Genomic DNA, 12,578 nt, shown 5'->3' on the forward strand with positions numbered 1-12,578 from the left:
TATAAAATGGGAAAAAAAAATCACTTTCTCTTCTGGTCCCCTTTAGACCACTCAACTCAGGGTTCTTTGAATTGGCGTAGATTTCTGGCAGTATTTGCTATCTTTTCTTTTCTCATCTTTCCCATTCAGAACCATCTCCCTTGCTGTGCTTTTCTGATATATACCTATTACCTTTGTTCCCTTCTGGAGGTGATGCCGCCAGCCTCTGTTGTGGGTAGTGGTGGCTAAAAAGTCTGACCTGGCTCTATGGACCAGCAATGTTTAATCATGACAGCCCTTCTGTAAGGTGCTCCCTGTTTTGGTCATGGCAGGGCTGTGTGATTGACTGGGGCAGCACATGTGGGTGTTTGGGAAGGGAGGGTGGTTCTCTCACTGATGACCTCTGCTCTCAACTACTCAGGTCCACAAATGGCCCTCTCTCATAAGTGGCTGCTTTGGCTGTTTACAATATTTTTTAAACATATTTTTTGAATAAATAGTAATTCACATTCAAAAGATACAAGGAATCACTTTCTAATCTAGTTCCCTCCCTGGGGATAACTGATTTTTTTCAGTTTCTTGTATGTTTTTCTTTTCTATTCTTTCTTTCTTTCTTTTTTTTTTTTTTTTTAAGATTGTATTTATTTATTTGAGAGAGTGAGCAAGAGAAAGAACGCAAGCAGGGGGAGCAGCAGAGGCAAAAGGATAAGGCTCCCACTGAGCAGGGAGCGCAATGCAGGGCTCAATCCCAGGCCCTTAGGATCAAGACCTGAGGGCAGATACCTAATGGACTAAGCCACGCGAGTGCCCCAGTTTCTTGTATATTTTTCTAAAGGTATTTTATGTGCATACAAATTATGTGCATATCTGTCCATCTATATGCACACATGCATGTGCTTACAAACACCTTTTTTCCTTTTTTTTTTTTTTTTTTCTTTTTTTAGAGTGAGAAAGCACATAAGTACAGTGGGGCGGGGAGAAGTAGAGAGAGAATTCTAGGCAGACTCCATGCCCAGCGCAGAGCCTAACATGGGGTTGAATCTCAAAAATCCTGAGATCTTGACCTGGGCCGAAATCAAGAATTGGATGCTTAACCTACTAAGCCACCCAGGCGCTCTTCCCTTTTTTAAAAAAAACACAAAGTAGAATTTGTTATACATAATGTACTTTGGTTTTGTCCACTTAATAAATCTTAGAGATTTAGGGGTGCCTGGGTGGTTGAGCATCTGACTCTTGATGTCACTATTTATTTGTTTATTTAGATTTTAATTATTTATTCATGAGAGACAGAGAGAGAGAGGCAGAGACACAGGCAGAGGGAGAAGCAGGCTCCATGGAGGGAGCCTGATGTGGGACTTGATCCTGGGACTCCAGGATCACGCCCTGGGCAGAAGGCAGGCGCCAAGCTGCTGAGCCACCCAGGGATCCCCACTGATGTTGCCTTTAGTCATGATCTCTGGGTCTTGGGATCAAGCCCAGTGTGGGGCTCTGTGCTCAGTGGGGAACCTATTGGGTTTCTCTTGCTCGCTGTCTTCCTCTACCTCTTCCGCTTGCACTCTAAGTAAATAAAATATTTTTAAAATGAATAAATGAATCTTTGAGATTTAGTCCAAATTATTACATAAAGACCTTCCCTCCTCTTTAAAAAAAAAAACAAAGTTTTATTTTTTTAAGTAGTCTGTACCCACCATGGGGCTCAAACTTCCAACCCCGAGATCAAGAGTTGCATGTTCAGAGCGCTTGGGTGGCTCAGTGGTTGAGTGTCTGCCTTTGGCCTAGGTCATGATCCTGGGGTCCTGGAATGAGTCCTGTATCAGTCTCACTGCATGAAGCCTGCTTCTCCCTCTGCTTCTCTGTCTTCTCATGGATAAATAAATAAAAATCTAAAAAAAAAAAAGTTGCATATTCTACTGACTGAGCCAGCCAGCTTTCTCCCCTCCCCACTCCCCCCCCCCCTTTTTTTGGGCTGTATAATATATATCCTTATTTGGAAGTACCATGATTTATTTTTAAAAATTGAGGTACATAATTAACGTGAGTTTCAGGTGTGCAACAAATTGATTTGATATTTATATATTTTGTAAAATGATCACCATGATAAGTCTAATTAACATCTGTTAACATGCATGGTTATATGTTGTTTTTTTTTTCTTGTGATGAGAACTTTTAACATCTACTGTCAGCAGCTTTCCAGTATGTAATACAGTGTTACTAACTGTAGTTACTGTGCTGTGTGTTGCATTCCCAGGACTTGTTTGTACCTTGAAGTTTATACCTTATACCTTTTGACCCTCTTTACCCATTTTGCCCACTTCTTATCACCAGGAGTTTATTTGGTTAGTTCCATAATGATGGACATTTAGGTGTTTTCTGCTAGTATGCTGTTTGTAGTGGTTTTGTACTAATGTAAGAGATTTGGAATCAGTTGCTGGTCCTGAAGTGTCTGAAGAAAATAAAAGACTTTCAGAGGAACATAAACATTATTGGGACCTAAGAGGATATGTTTGTATAATTTGCTGGATTGTTTTTTGCACACAGTTGGCAAACTTAAATGAAGTTACGAAGAACAAAAGAGCTTATGACTCTTCTACTTTATGTCTTATGAAGTCTTTTACAGTATTTCAGAAGACCTTCCATCCTACCTTGCTAACCTTTCTTCTCTACATTTTGCTGCCTCCCAACCATATAGGTGTCTGCAAAGGGGGTTAGAAGAAAGCATACTCTCTTCATCCTTCTCTTGTGATAACAGCATCATCTCACGTTTTTCTTTAGTTATGTTGACTGCTAATCTCTACGTAATGAGCGATGTCCTGTCGATTAAATTTCCTTTTAAGTTCTTAGGTCCAAAGAGGCACACTAAAAGTATTTCAGAGCCCAGTCCTGAAAAGGAGCTAGTAGAATGGGAACTGTGAGGACCAGGGGTAGCTGGTGGTGCTGACTTCAGCACCCCTGAGTCCTGGCCCTCCCTCTGTCCCAGGAGGAAGAGGAGGTAGAACGAGAAATCATAAAACAGGAAGAAAGTGTGGATCCTGACTACTGGGAGAAATTGCTGCGGCACCATTATGAGCAGCAGCAAGAAGATCTAGCCCGAAATTTGGGCAAAGGAAAAAGAATCCGTAAACAGGTCAACTACAATGATGGCTCCCAGGAGGACCGAGGTGTGTGTGGCCGGCCCCGCCCCCCACCCATGGGCCGTTCCACTAGAGCAGTGGGCCCCGCTCATCTGCCCTCTCTCCCTCCAGATTGGCAGGACGACCAGTCCGACAACCAGTCCGATTATTCAGTGGCCTCAGAGGAAGGTGATGAAGACTTTGATGAACGTTCAGAAGGTGAGAGCTTTGCCTTTCTGCTGACTTTTTAAATATTGCTTTGTTTCACACCCCTACCAGCATCACTCACATGTCCTTTTCTTCTTGCAGCTCCCCGCAGGCCCAGCCGTAAGGGCCTGCGGAATGATAAAGATAAGCCATTGCCTCCTCTGTTGGCTCGTGTTGGTGGAAATATTGAAGTAAGTGCCATTTGGTTCTAAGGTGGGGTGGGTGAGTGCTAGATACTTGGTCATCGATGGAGTAAGGCCTACTCCCTCTCACTTAGGCTCCTCCTTCCTCTAGGTACTTGGCTTTAATGCTCGCCAGCGAAAAGCCTTTCTTAATGCAATTATGCGGTATGGGATGCCACCTCAGGATGCTTTTACCACCCAGTGGCTTGTGAGAGATCTGCGAGGCAAATCAGAGAAAGAGTTCAAGTAAGTGGAGAGCTGGAACAACTGATGGTAGAGCAAGAACTTCTGATCTCTGGTGGTTCCATGGTACTAGTCAAGGCTGCGCAGGGAAACAGGCAGGTTCCTCTGTTGAAGTTGGTCGGTGTAACCACTAGTAATAGGGTTCCTTGTGTTCCTGGTTTCCCTAGAGGAGAACCTGGGGCATGGTGTGGGTTCTGGAGAACTGGCCTTCAGTGTGATGGCAGGCTTTATCTTAAGATGGAGCCAGAGTTGTATGGTGGAAAGATCTCCTCTAGGAGTTGGCCTGATTGCTGTTGAACTCATTTTCTCACTTCTTTGCTCAGGGCTTACGTATCTCTTTTCATGCGACATTTATGTGAGCCGGGAGCAGATGGGGCTGAGACCTTTGCTGATGGTGTCCCCCGAGAAGGCTTGTCTCGCCAGCATGTCCTTACCAGGATTGGTGTCATGTCCTTGATTCGAAAGAAGGTGAGCCCTAAGCCTCTCTGCATTGTTCAGAGTTTCTACGGGAAACTAGAGGACAAACGGGAGAGGAGCCTAGAGCTGGAATTGGTCTTCACCTTCCTGTCCCATTGCTACAGGTTCAGGAGTTTGAACATGTCAATGGGCGTTGGAGCATGCCTGAGCTTGCTGAAGTAGAAGAAAATAAGAAAATGTCCCAGCCAGGGTCACCTTCTCCAAAGACTCCTACACCCTCCACTCCAGGGGACACACAACCCAATACCCCTGCACCTGCCCCACCTGCTGGTAAGTCTGTCTGTACTGTCTGTCCTTTTCTGTTCTTTTTTTTTTTGTCCTTGCCAGTGTTTCTTCTGCTCCCTTGTGTTCAGCTCTGACAGAGGAGTCTGGCAGGACACACAGCAATCTCCCTCTCAGTTTAGGAGAGCCGTCCTAAGAATAGGGCTGGCTCTTAAAGGCACGAGAGGACAATTTAAGATAAGACCAACTGAGAAGGCATGACCTTTTCTCTGATCTAGAACTTTCTTCCTAATTAATTGCCTTCTATTGGTCTGCAGAGGATGGGATAAAAATAGAGGAGAATAGCCTCAAAGAAGAAGAGAGTGTAGAAGGAGAAAAGGAGGTTAAATCTACAGCTCCGGAGGCCACTGTTGAGGTAAGAGATGGGGGTGACCGGATGCCATACGGAAGATAAATGAAGAAGCCCATTCATCTTTTCAGTTGCTGGCCTGTCTGCCTCAACTTATGTATTTTTTCCTTTGAAGTGTACACAACCCCCTGCCCCTGCCTCAGAGGATGAAAAAGTCCTTGTTGAACCTCCAGAGGTTGAGGAGAAAGTAGAAAAGGCGGAGGTAAAGGAGAGAACAGAGGAACCAATGGAGACAGAGCCCAAAGGTATCCACGTTTCCAAGTATTACATCCAGATCCCTGTGAAACTTAGGTACTTCTAGCTGGGCTAAGGAAAGGTCAGGAGGAAGTGACACCCTGGAGAATCCCCTACCCTTGATTTTATATTGAGGGTTTTTAATTCCTTAAGACATTTTTTATGATGTTAGTCATTGAGATTTGGGGTTAAGACTGTTCCAGTTGGCTATGGTGTGGGACAGAGGAGAATCTTCTTTATTTTTCTTTTCTTATAAAGATTTTATTTTTAAGTAACCTGTACCCACCATGGGGCTCGAACTCACAACCTCAAGATCAAGAGTTGCATGCTCTAATGACAGCCAGCCAGGCACCCCAGAACGTTCTTTATATACTCTCAAATCCCATCTGTTCCCCCCAGGTGTTGCTGACGTGGAGAAGGTAGAAGAGAAGTCAGCAGTAGATCTGACCCCCATTGTGGTAGAGGACAAAGGTGAGTGTTTGGCGAAGCTGATCGTGACTAAAAAGGACTCTAAAACTAGATGCAAGGACTTTATCTCTGGTACACCCCCTGGCTTCTCACACCCATATAACTATTTAATCCCAAGCTAAAAGACTCCATCTGTCCCTACATATGATTGTCACGGGCCAGTGACATTTTTCTGGGTTTGAGAAATACCTGTATGGAGAAAGGGTGAAGGTGGCTGCGTGCTTAGAGCATATAATGCTGTGGGTAAGGGCCAAGGTGCTATGCTTTTGTCTGGAGCTGACATTTTTTTTCTGCATATCCTGTAGAAGAGAAAAAAGAAGAAGAAGAGAAAAAAGAGGTGATGCTTCAGAATGGAGAGACCCCCAAGGACCTGAATGATGAGAAGCAGAAAAAAAATATCAAACAACGTTTCATGTTCAACATCGCAGATGGTGGTTTTACCGGTATGACATTGAGGGACCAACTGGGGTTTAGAAGGATCTGAAGTGAAAGTAGGGTTCTTGTCAGAGGCCAGGATACAAAGATTTTACCTCTACCAGATAAGGGACTGCCAAGTTGATTGCACATTCCTGACTCTATGTTAGAAAGCCAGAGGCCTACTCCTAAGATGGCATCTGTGGGCCAGGAATAAATAGCTTTTTGAATTCTTACAGATATTTGCCTCTCTTGTTCTTCTCCACCTTCCCCAAATTCCTATTCAGAGTTGCACTCCCTTTGGCAGAATGAGGAGCGGGCAGCCACAGTCACTAAGAAGACTTACGAGATTTGGCATCGGCGGCACGACTACTGGCTGCTGGCTGGCATCATAAAGTATCCTTTGCTGAAGTCTGGGCTGAGGTTCTTGGTAAAGGGTTCTGAAGGTCCTACTGTTTGAAGTTTCTGCTTTCCTTGTTTTGTTTTTCCTGAGCAATTTTCCAATAGCCATGGCTATGCCCGGTGGCAGGACATCCAGAATGACCCACGCTATGCCATCCTCAATGAACCTTTCAAGGGTGAAATGAATCGTGGCAATTTCTTAGAGATCAAGAATAAGTTTCTAGCCCGAAGGTTCAAGGTGAGCAGGATAGGGAGGAATATAGTGTTGAAGTGACAGCCTTTGAAGTGCAGAAGGGACTGTAGAGGAGGGTGTCTCTTCATGCAGCCATGCTGTTTATTGCATTCTCCTGTTACTTAACTCTTTGTATTGCTCCCAAGTGTCTTAAATATTAGAACTAAAGACACAGGAGCACCTGGCTGGCTCAGTCTGGAGAACACGTGATCTTGATCTTAGGGTTGTGAGTTTGAGCCCCATATTGGGTGTAGTGATTCCTTAAAATAAGTAAATTAAAAATTAAAAAAACACAACAGGACAGACTTGAAGATTAGCTCTTTAAGGGCCTAAGATGACTGTGCCTAATAAATGACACAGAAGAAGGGGCACCTGCCTGGCTCAGTCAATAGAGCATAGGACTCTTGATCTCAGTGTTGTGAGCTTCAGCCCCATGTTGGGCATGGAGCCTACTTAAAGAAAACAAATAAATAAAAGAAATGTAAACTAATAAATGACATGGATATATCAGGGGAACAGTATAGGTTAGAGTGTTAGGAAAGATGGAGAGGTAGGACTGAATTGGATCTCTGAAGAGGGAAGGCTGTCAGTGGGCTAGTGGTACTTTTTTTTCCCCTAGGTTTGAGAGAGCCTCTGTGGATAAAGGGGTGTGTGGGGTGGATGCAAAGAGGAGATGTGAAGGTAGAGCTTCATTCTCAGAATCACTAGGGTTAGTAAGCCCAGGACTGAGAGGAGTCTCAGTCTGGAATTCAGCAAATGTATGTTGAGGGCAACTTGTGTGTAGACTGTCAAAATGGGGTACCAGTGGATAAGTCGTGGGTTTTAAGCTGAGTATCACTGGGGGAGTAAGAAATGTACACTAACCGTTAGACATCATGTGCCAAGCAGTGAGTAGCACAAGGATACAAAGACAAAGACATGAGGCACGGTGCCTGTTTTCAAGGAGCTTTTAGTTTAAGGTAGAGGCAAATGTGTGATCAAATGAATGCCACTCTATGTATTGGGAGAGCTCCGTATGAAAGTTCTCCAGGGGGGAATTTTGGGGAATCCAGAGAGAGCTCCTGAATAGCTTCATGGAGAAGGCATTGGAATTAAATTTTGATTAATGTCATAGAAATAGCTGGATAGAAGCAGAAGGCTGTTTGAATCAACAGGATGAAGTAGGGCAAAGGCCTAGAGGCAGCAGAGCTTACAGAGTTTGGAAACAGCCCAGTGGGCTGTAGAAAACACTTGTGTTGGGTGATGGTGGGAGGTAGATTAGAGAGCAAGGTAAGAAGTAGAGGTTAGTAGGTGGGTTTTTGGCACCTGATAAGAGTTGGGCAGCCATTGAAGGTTTGTGAAGAGTTGTAATACAACCAAGGGAAATGGAAATAGAACATTCATAAGATTATAGAACTGTCATATAGTCAGGAGGTGTAAGGCTGGGCTGTGATGCTTTTTGTAGAAAATGAAAAGGGCGGGATGCCTGGGTGGCTCAGCAGTTGAACATCTTTCTGGCTCGGTGTGATCCAGAGTCCGGGGATTGAGTCCCACATCAGGCTTCCTGCATGGAGCCTGCTTCTTCTCTGCTTATGTCTCTGTGTCTCTCATGAATAAATAAATAAAATGTTTAAAAAAAAGAAAAGGATGAAATAAAGGAAATCAGATACGAAATAATTGATAGGATTTACTGATTTATTGCAGTCAGTAAGCCTTTTCTCTTAAAGGGCCTGATAATAACTATTTTAGGCTCTGAGGGATACACATGTTGCAAATACTCTGTCATAGTGTGCAAGCAGCCACAGGTTATAAACAAGTGGGAATGAGTTCCAATAAAACTTTATTTACTAACATGAAAATTTGAACTTTATGGTTTTTTTTTCATAAAGTGCCACAAACTATTTTTCCAGCCATTTAAAAATGTAAAAAACCACTCTTGGGCCATAAAAAAACAGACAGTAGGCCAGATTTGGCCCATAGGCCATAGTTTGCTGACTCTTGACTTAATGGATTTGAGATTAAAAACTAAAATTTGAGCCTGAGTCGCTGAGAAAAATTATCATTGGCAGATCAGGGAAGTGAGGAGACGGAGCAGTGTGTAGAAAAGAGTTAAGTTCAGTTTTAGAAAAGTGCTAATATCCTCCCTCTACCCATCCTCCCGCCCCAAACGTGGGATCAAAGAATGATCATACATGAGTGAGATCAGAACACTCAGTGCTTGAAATGCAGGTTCGAAAAGCATCAGATCCTTTGTACGGAGGGGCTGGCTGAACTGGGAGAGGAGAAATCACTTAAGGGAGTGCTTTAAAAGAACAGCAAGCCAAGGGCTGATGATCCTGGGGAAGGGTCATAGTTTGGGACAGGAGGCAGTTGGTGAAGAAAACAGGGCATGTAGATTGAAAGTAGGTGCTTGGTCAGTCTGGGGATAAATTACTCTGCTCATTGGAACACATCTTGTAGAAGAAACAATAGCCCATTATTCTCATACTGTCCTATTTCCTGACCCCTAATGGCTTTATTGTCTTTAAGAACCAGTGGATGGATACTTGAGCAAATTAAGTCTTATAACTTCTGAATCAACATTCTGTCTCTTGGAATATATTGCAAAGAACCTTTTACATAGCTCCATCAGGTGACACGTGTAAGTGTTCATTGCAGTATGATTTTTGGTGGTGGGGCCTGGACATAACCTAGATGCTTGCCTGGGACATCGACTGGGAGTGTAGATAGGTAAAACGTGGATTCACATGGAGCATTTTAAGCAACAGTTAGAAGGAATGAAATATATATGATAGAACAACATAAATTGAACATTTTAAAAAGATCTAAAGTGGGGAAAGGAATAAAAGGTTTTTATGTGTACAGGACAACAACATTCTGTAAATTAGAAATGCACACATGAAACAATACTCAGTTTTCAGGAATACCTGCACAAAGCCATGTGGTAAGTATATTAGAAGCACTGCTTGTTGGGAAAGAAAGGAATGGGAGTAAGATACGGAGACAAAAGAAACAAATACTCTTAAAACATAAAACCACTTAAACAACATGATGTGGTAGGTATATCCATAGGACAGACTATCATGCAATCATTAAAAAATCATCTTTTATCAAGGGCAGTTTTAATAAAGGAAGGTTTTTACTATGGAACTTTGAGTGAAAACAGGTGTACAGAGTGATCTCAGTTACATAAAAAATACAGATGCTAGGAACCTCAACATGTTAACAAGTATCTATAGGAGGTGCAATTACTATGATCTTAGTTTTTTTATCTGCTCTATTTTCTAGATATTTAACATTTTTGTATAACTGAATTCATAAAGGGCAAAGAGTTTTAAAAACATGGATTTCCAAATGGGGATTAAAAAACACAGTGTTGAAGGGCTTGGGTTTGGGGGAGCCATCTGTAAGTTTCTTTACAGATTGGGAAAGGCCCATCGGAAATAAGCAAAGTGAGCGTCAGTGCAACTCCCCTCTGCTCTTTATCCTTCTCCAGCTCTTAGAACAAGCCCTGGTGATTGAGGAACAGCTGCGTCGGGCAGCTTACCTGAACATGTCAGAAGACCCCTCCCACCCTTCCATGGCCCTAAACACGCGCTTTGCTGAGGTGGAGTGTTTGGCGGAGAGTCACCAGCACTTGTCCAAGGAGTCAATGGCAGGAAACAAGCCAGCCAATGCGGTCCTGCACAAAGGTAGCCAGTGGCTCCCCTGCCTCCTACTGACTCAGCTTCCTTCTGCTATCTCTCCCTCACACATAGTTACTCCTGGTTTCCAAACCATTTTTAGAGCCCCTCTGTCTGGGTGCTTAGGATGTGCTGGGGATCTTTGCCTTCTTCCTTGGAAAGCTATTATCTTAGGGGCAATCCAGGACACTAGTTCTTTGGCTCTTAATATATTCAAGTTCTTGGAGGTAGAAAGCAAAGCAGAATAATAGGGTGTTACTGGCTTACTGTAGAGGTAACTTCTGGTGTTTTAAGATCCTGTCAAATTCAAGGCACCTGGGTGGTTCAGTGGTTAGCGTCTGCCTTGGGCTCAGGTCGTGATCCTGGGATCAAGTCCTGCATCAGGCTCCCCACAGGGAGCCTGCTTCTCCTTCTGCCTATGTCTGTTTCTCTCATGAATAAATAAATAAAGTCTTTGGGGAAAAAAAAAAGTTAAAACATGAAGAGGGGTGGAGGGCGAAATGAGGGAAAGAAGGCTGATATAAACAGGAAGGAAGAGAGCTCCAAAAGGTGGAGAGGAAAGATGGTGAGAAAAGGAAACAATAGAAATCTCTCAAGGAGTGGAAAAAATAGGAGCAGTAAGGGAGCAAGGTTAGTGTGAGGGTTCAAGAATGTAAAGATGCATAGCATCATGGACAGTTGAAACTGGAATCTGAGAAATAAGAATTTGAGTGTGGCGGAGGCTGGTCAGGTGACTCCAGAGAAACAGTACTCCAGTACTGGAGCATAGTACTCCAGCATTCCAGCACATCACTCGCTTGGTCACTGAGAAGTAATGAGGGGCTGGGTAAGAAGGTTCTCAGTCTTGACGACCACAGCTCACCTTCTGTATTTCCTTGTGCAGTTCTGAAACAGTTAGAAGAACTGCTGAGTGACATGAAAGCTGATGTGACTCGACTCCCAGCCACTATTGCCCGGATTCCCCCAGTTGCTGTGAGGCTACAGATGTCAGAGCGTAACATTCTCAGCCGCCTCGCAAACCGAGCACCTGAACCTACTCCACAGCAGGTAGACCCCTGTCTTCTGGCCACCTGTTTCAGCAGAGCCATACTGGAACTTGTAACTTTGCTCTCGGTCCCGAGTTTCATATACTGGGCAGGTGGGGCTCTTACCAGGGAGTTCCCTTGGGATTGGGTAGATCCTGTGGTTTGGAATTCTGATTCCTTTGGCTTTTTTCCTATAGGTAGCCCAGCAGCAGTGAAGATCTGGATCTATGATACCACCTCCACCGCTGAGCAGTGACCTTCCTCACTTTCCCTTGCCCAGCTTCTCCCCGGGGGGCCTGAGAGACCCTCTCCTTCCTTCTGCCCCATCTTCCGTGTTGTAAAGGAACAGCCCCCAGTGCACTGGGGAAGGGGGGAGTGAGGGGCAGTGGTGCCCTTCCTGCTGGAGAGACATGCAGCAGTAGCGCCGGCGCCATCTGCAGGGAGCTGGCGGGCTGGCCTTCTTCTGGGTCCTGGCTTCTCCCCACTGTAACGCCTGTTACACACAAACTGTTGTGGGTTCCCGCCAGGCTTGAAGAAAATGATCTGAATTTCTTCCTCCTTTTGGTTTTATTTTGTTGGTTTATTTTGTGTTTTTTCTCCTTTTTTTGGGGTATTCAGAGTGGGCCGGGCCCCTGGGCGAGACACAGCTACCTCTGTTGGCATCTTTTTAATACCAGGAACCCAGCGGCTCCAGCCACTGAGCAGCTAGAATGAAATAAAGTGGAAAAAAAAAAAAAAAAAAAAAAAGGAAAAGAACCAAAAGCATAAAAACCACAGCAAATTTCTTGATGAAAATTGAAAATAAAAATTTCCTTGTATTTTAGTGCTCTGGTTCAGTGTGGGTGTAGGTGAAGGTGGGTGAGTGTGTCGGGTATCCTACAGAAGAGCCATGTTCCGTGTGCTTGTTGTGCCTTAGGTGCTCGGGACCCAGGATGACCGACCACCACCTGGAAAATGAGCTACAAAACTAGACCTGGGTTCATACCCTGTGCTGCTGTTCCATAGCTTTGTGAGCTGAGAAAGTTAACTTACTGGGCTGTAGATGTCTCATAAAATAAAGATCTCTTCCCATAGAGGTGGGGAGATAAAACTAGTAAAGTGCTTGGAAAACTTTGTAACAGCTGCTAAGCGCACCGCCTTAGCGCTTCTATTCGAAAGAAGGCTGCAGGGTATGGTTAGCTTGTGTGAAATGAGGACCCAAGAGGCCGCCTTCAGCCTCTGGCGGTGTGAAGCCAGGCAGAGACCTTCCTCGACGGGCTGAGCAGGGGTCTGTGGGGCCGAAGAGGTGGCTTTCCTGGTCAAAGGGGCTGGG

At 44.3% G+C, this 12,578-nt stretch overlaps 1 protein-coding gene and 1 non-coding gene across 25 annotated transcripts in view; both read left to right on the top strand.

The window, feature by feature from the left end:
* Positions 1-12,089, top strand: part of CHD4 (chromodomain helicase DNA binding protein 4) — a 35,469-nt gene extending 23,380 nt beyond the window's left edge. For 8 of the 24 annotated variants that reach the window (XM_072766129.1, XM_072766140.1, XM_025995343.2 and 5 more), the window contains 15 exons: positions 2,957-3,137; positions 3,222-3,308; positions 3,399-3,487; positions 3,591-3,724; positions 4,045-4,189; positions 4,303-4,468; positions 4,738-4,835; positions 4,945-5,074; positions 5,463-5,534; positions 5,837-5,974; positions 6,233-6,341; positions 6,453-6,585; positions 10,055-10,250; positions 11,125-11,288; positions 11,464-12,089. In XM_072766129.1, the coding sequence (XP_072622230.1) occupies positions 2,957-3,137; positions 3,222-3,308; positions 3,399-3,487; positions 3,591-3,724; positions 4,045-4,189; positions 4,303-4,468; positions 4,738-4,835; positions 4,945-5,074; positions 5,463-5,534; positions 5,837-5,974; positions 6,233-6,341; positions 6,453-6,585; positions 10,055-10,250; positions 11,125-11,288; positions 11,464-11,481 (1,860 nt within the window). In that variant the 3' untranslated portion in view covers positions 11,482-12,089. Of the gene's footprint in view, positions 1-2,956; positions 3,309-3,398; positions 3,488-3,590; positions 3,725-4,044; positions 4,190-4,302; positions 4,469-4,737; positions 4,836-4,944; positions 5,075-5,462; positions 5,535-5,836; positions 5,975-6,232; positions 6,342-6,452; positions 6,586-10,054; positions 10,254-11,124; positions 11,289-11,463 lie in introns of all 24 variants that reach the window. The other 16 variants (XM_025995342.2, XM_072766137.1, XM_025995344.2 and 13 more) reach the window with 4 other exon arrangements.
* On the top strand, positions 4,513-4,652 carry LOC112917639 (small Cajal body-specific RNA 11). The gene has a single exon (XR_003234501.1).
* Positions 12,090-12,578: the final 489 nt, after the last annotated feature.

The sequence above is a fragment of the Vulpes vulpes genome, chromosome 8 (assembly GCF_048418805.1).
Source record: "Vulpes vulpes isolate BD-2025 chromosome 8, VulVul3, whole genome shotgun sequence".
Lineage (NCBI taxonomy): Eukaryota > Metazoa > Chordata > Mammalia > Carnivora > Canidae > Vulpes > Vulpes vulpes.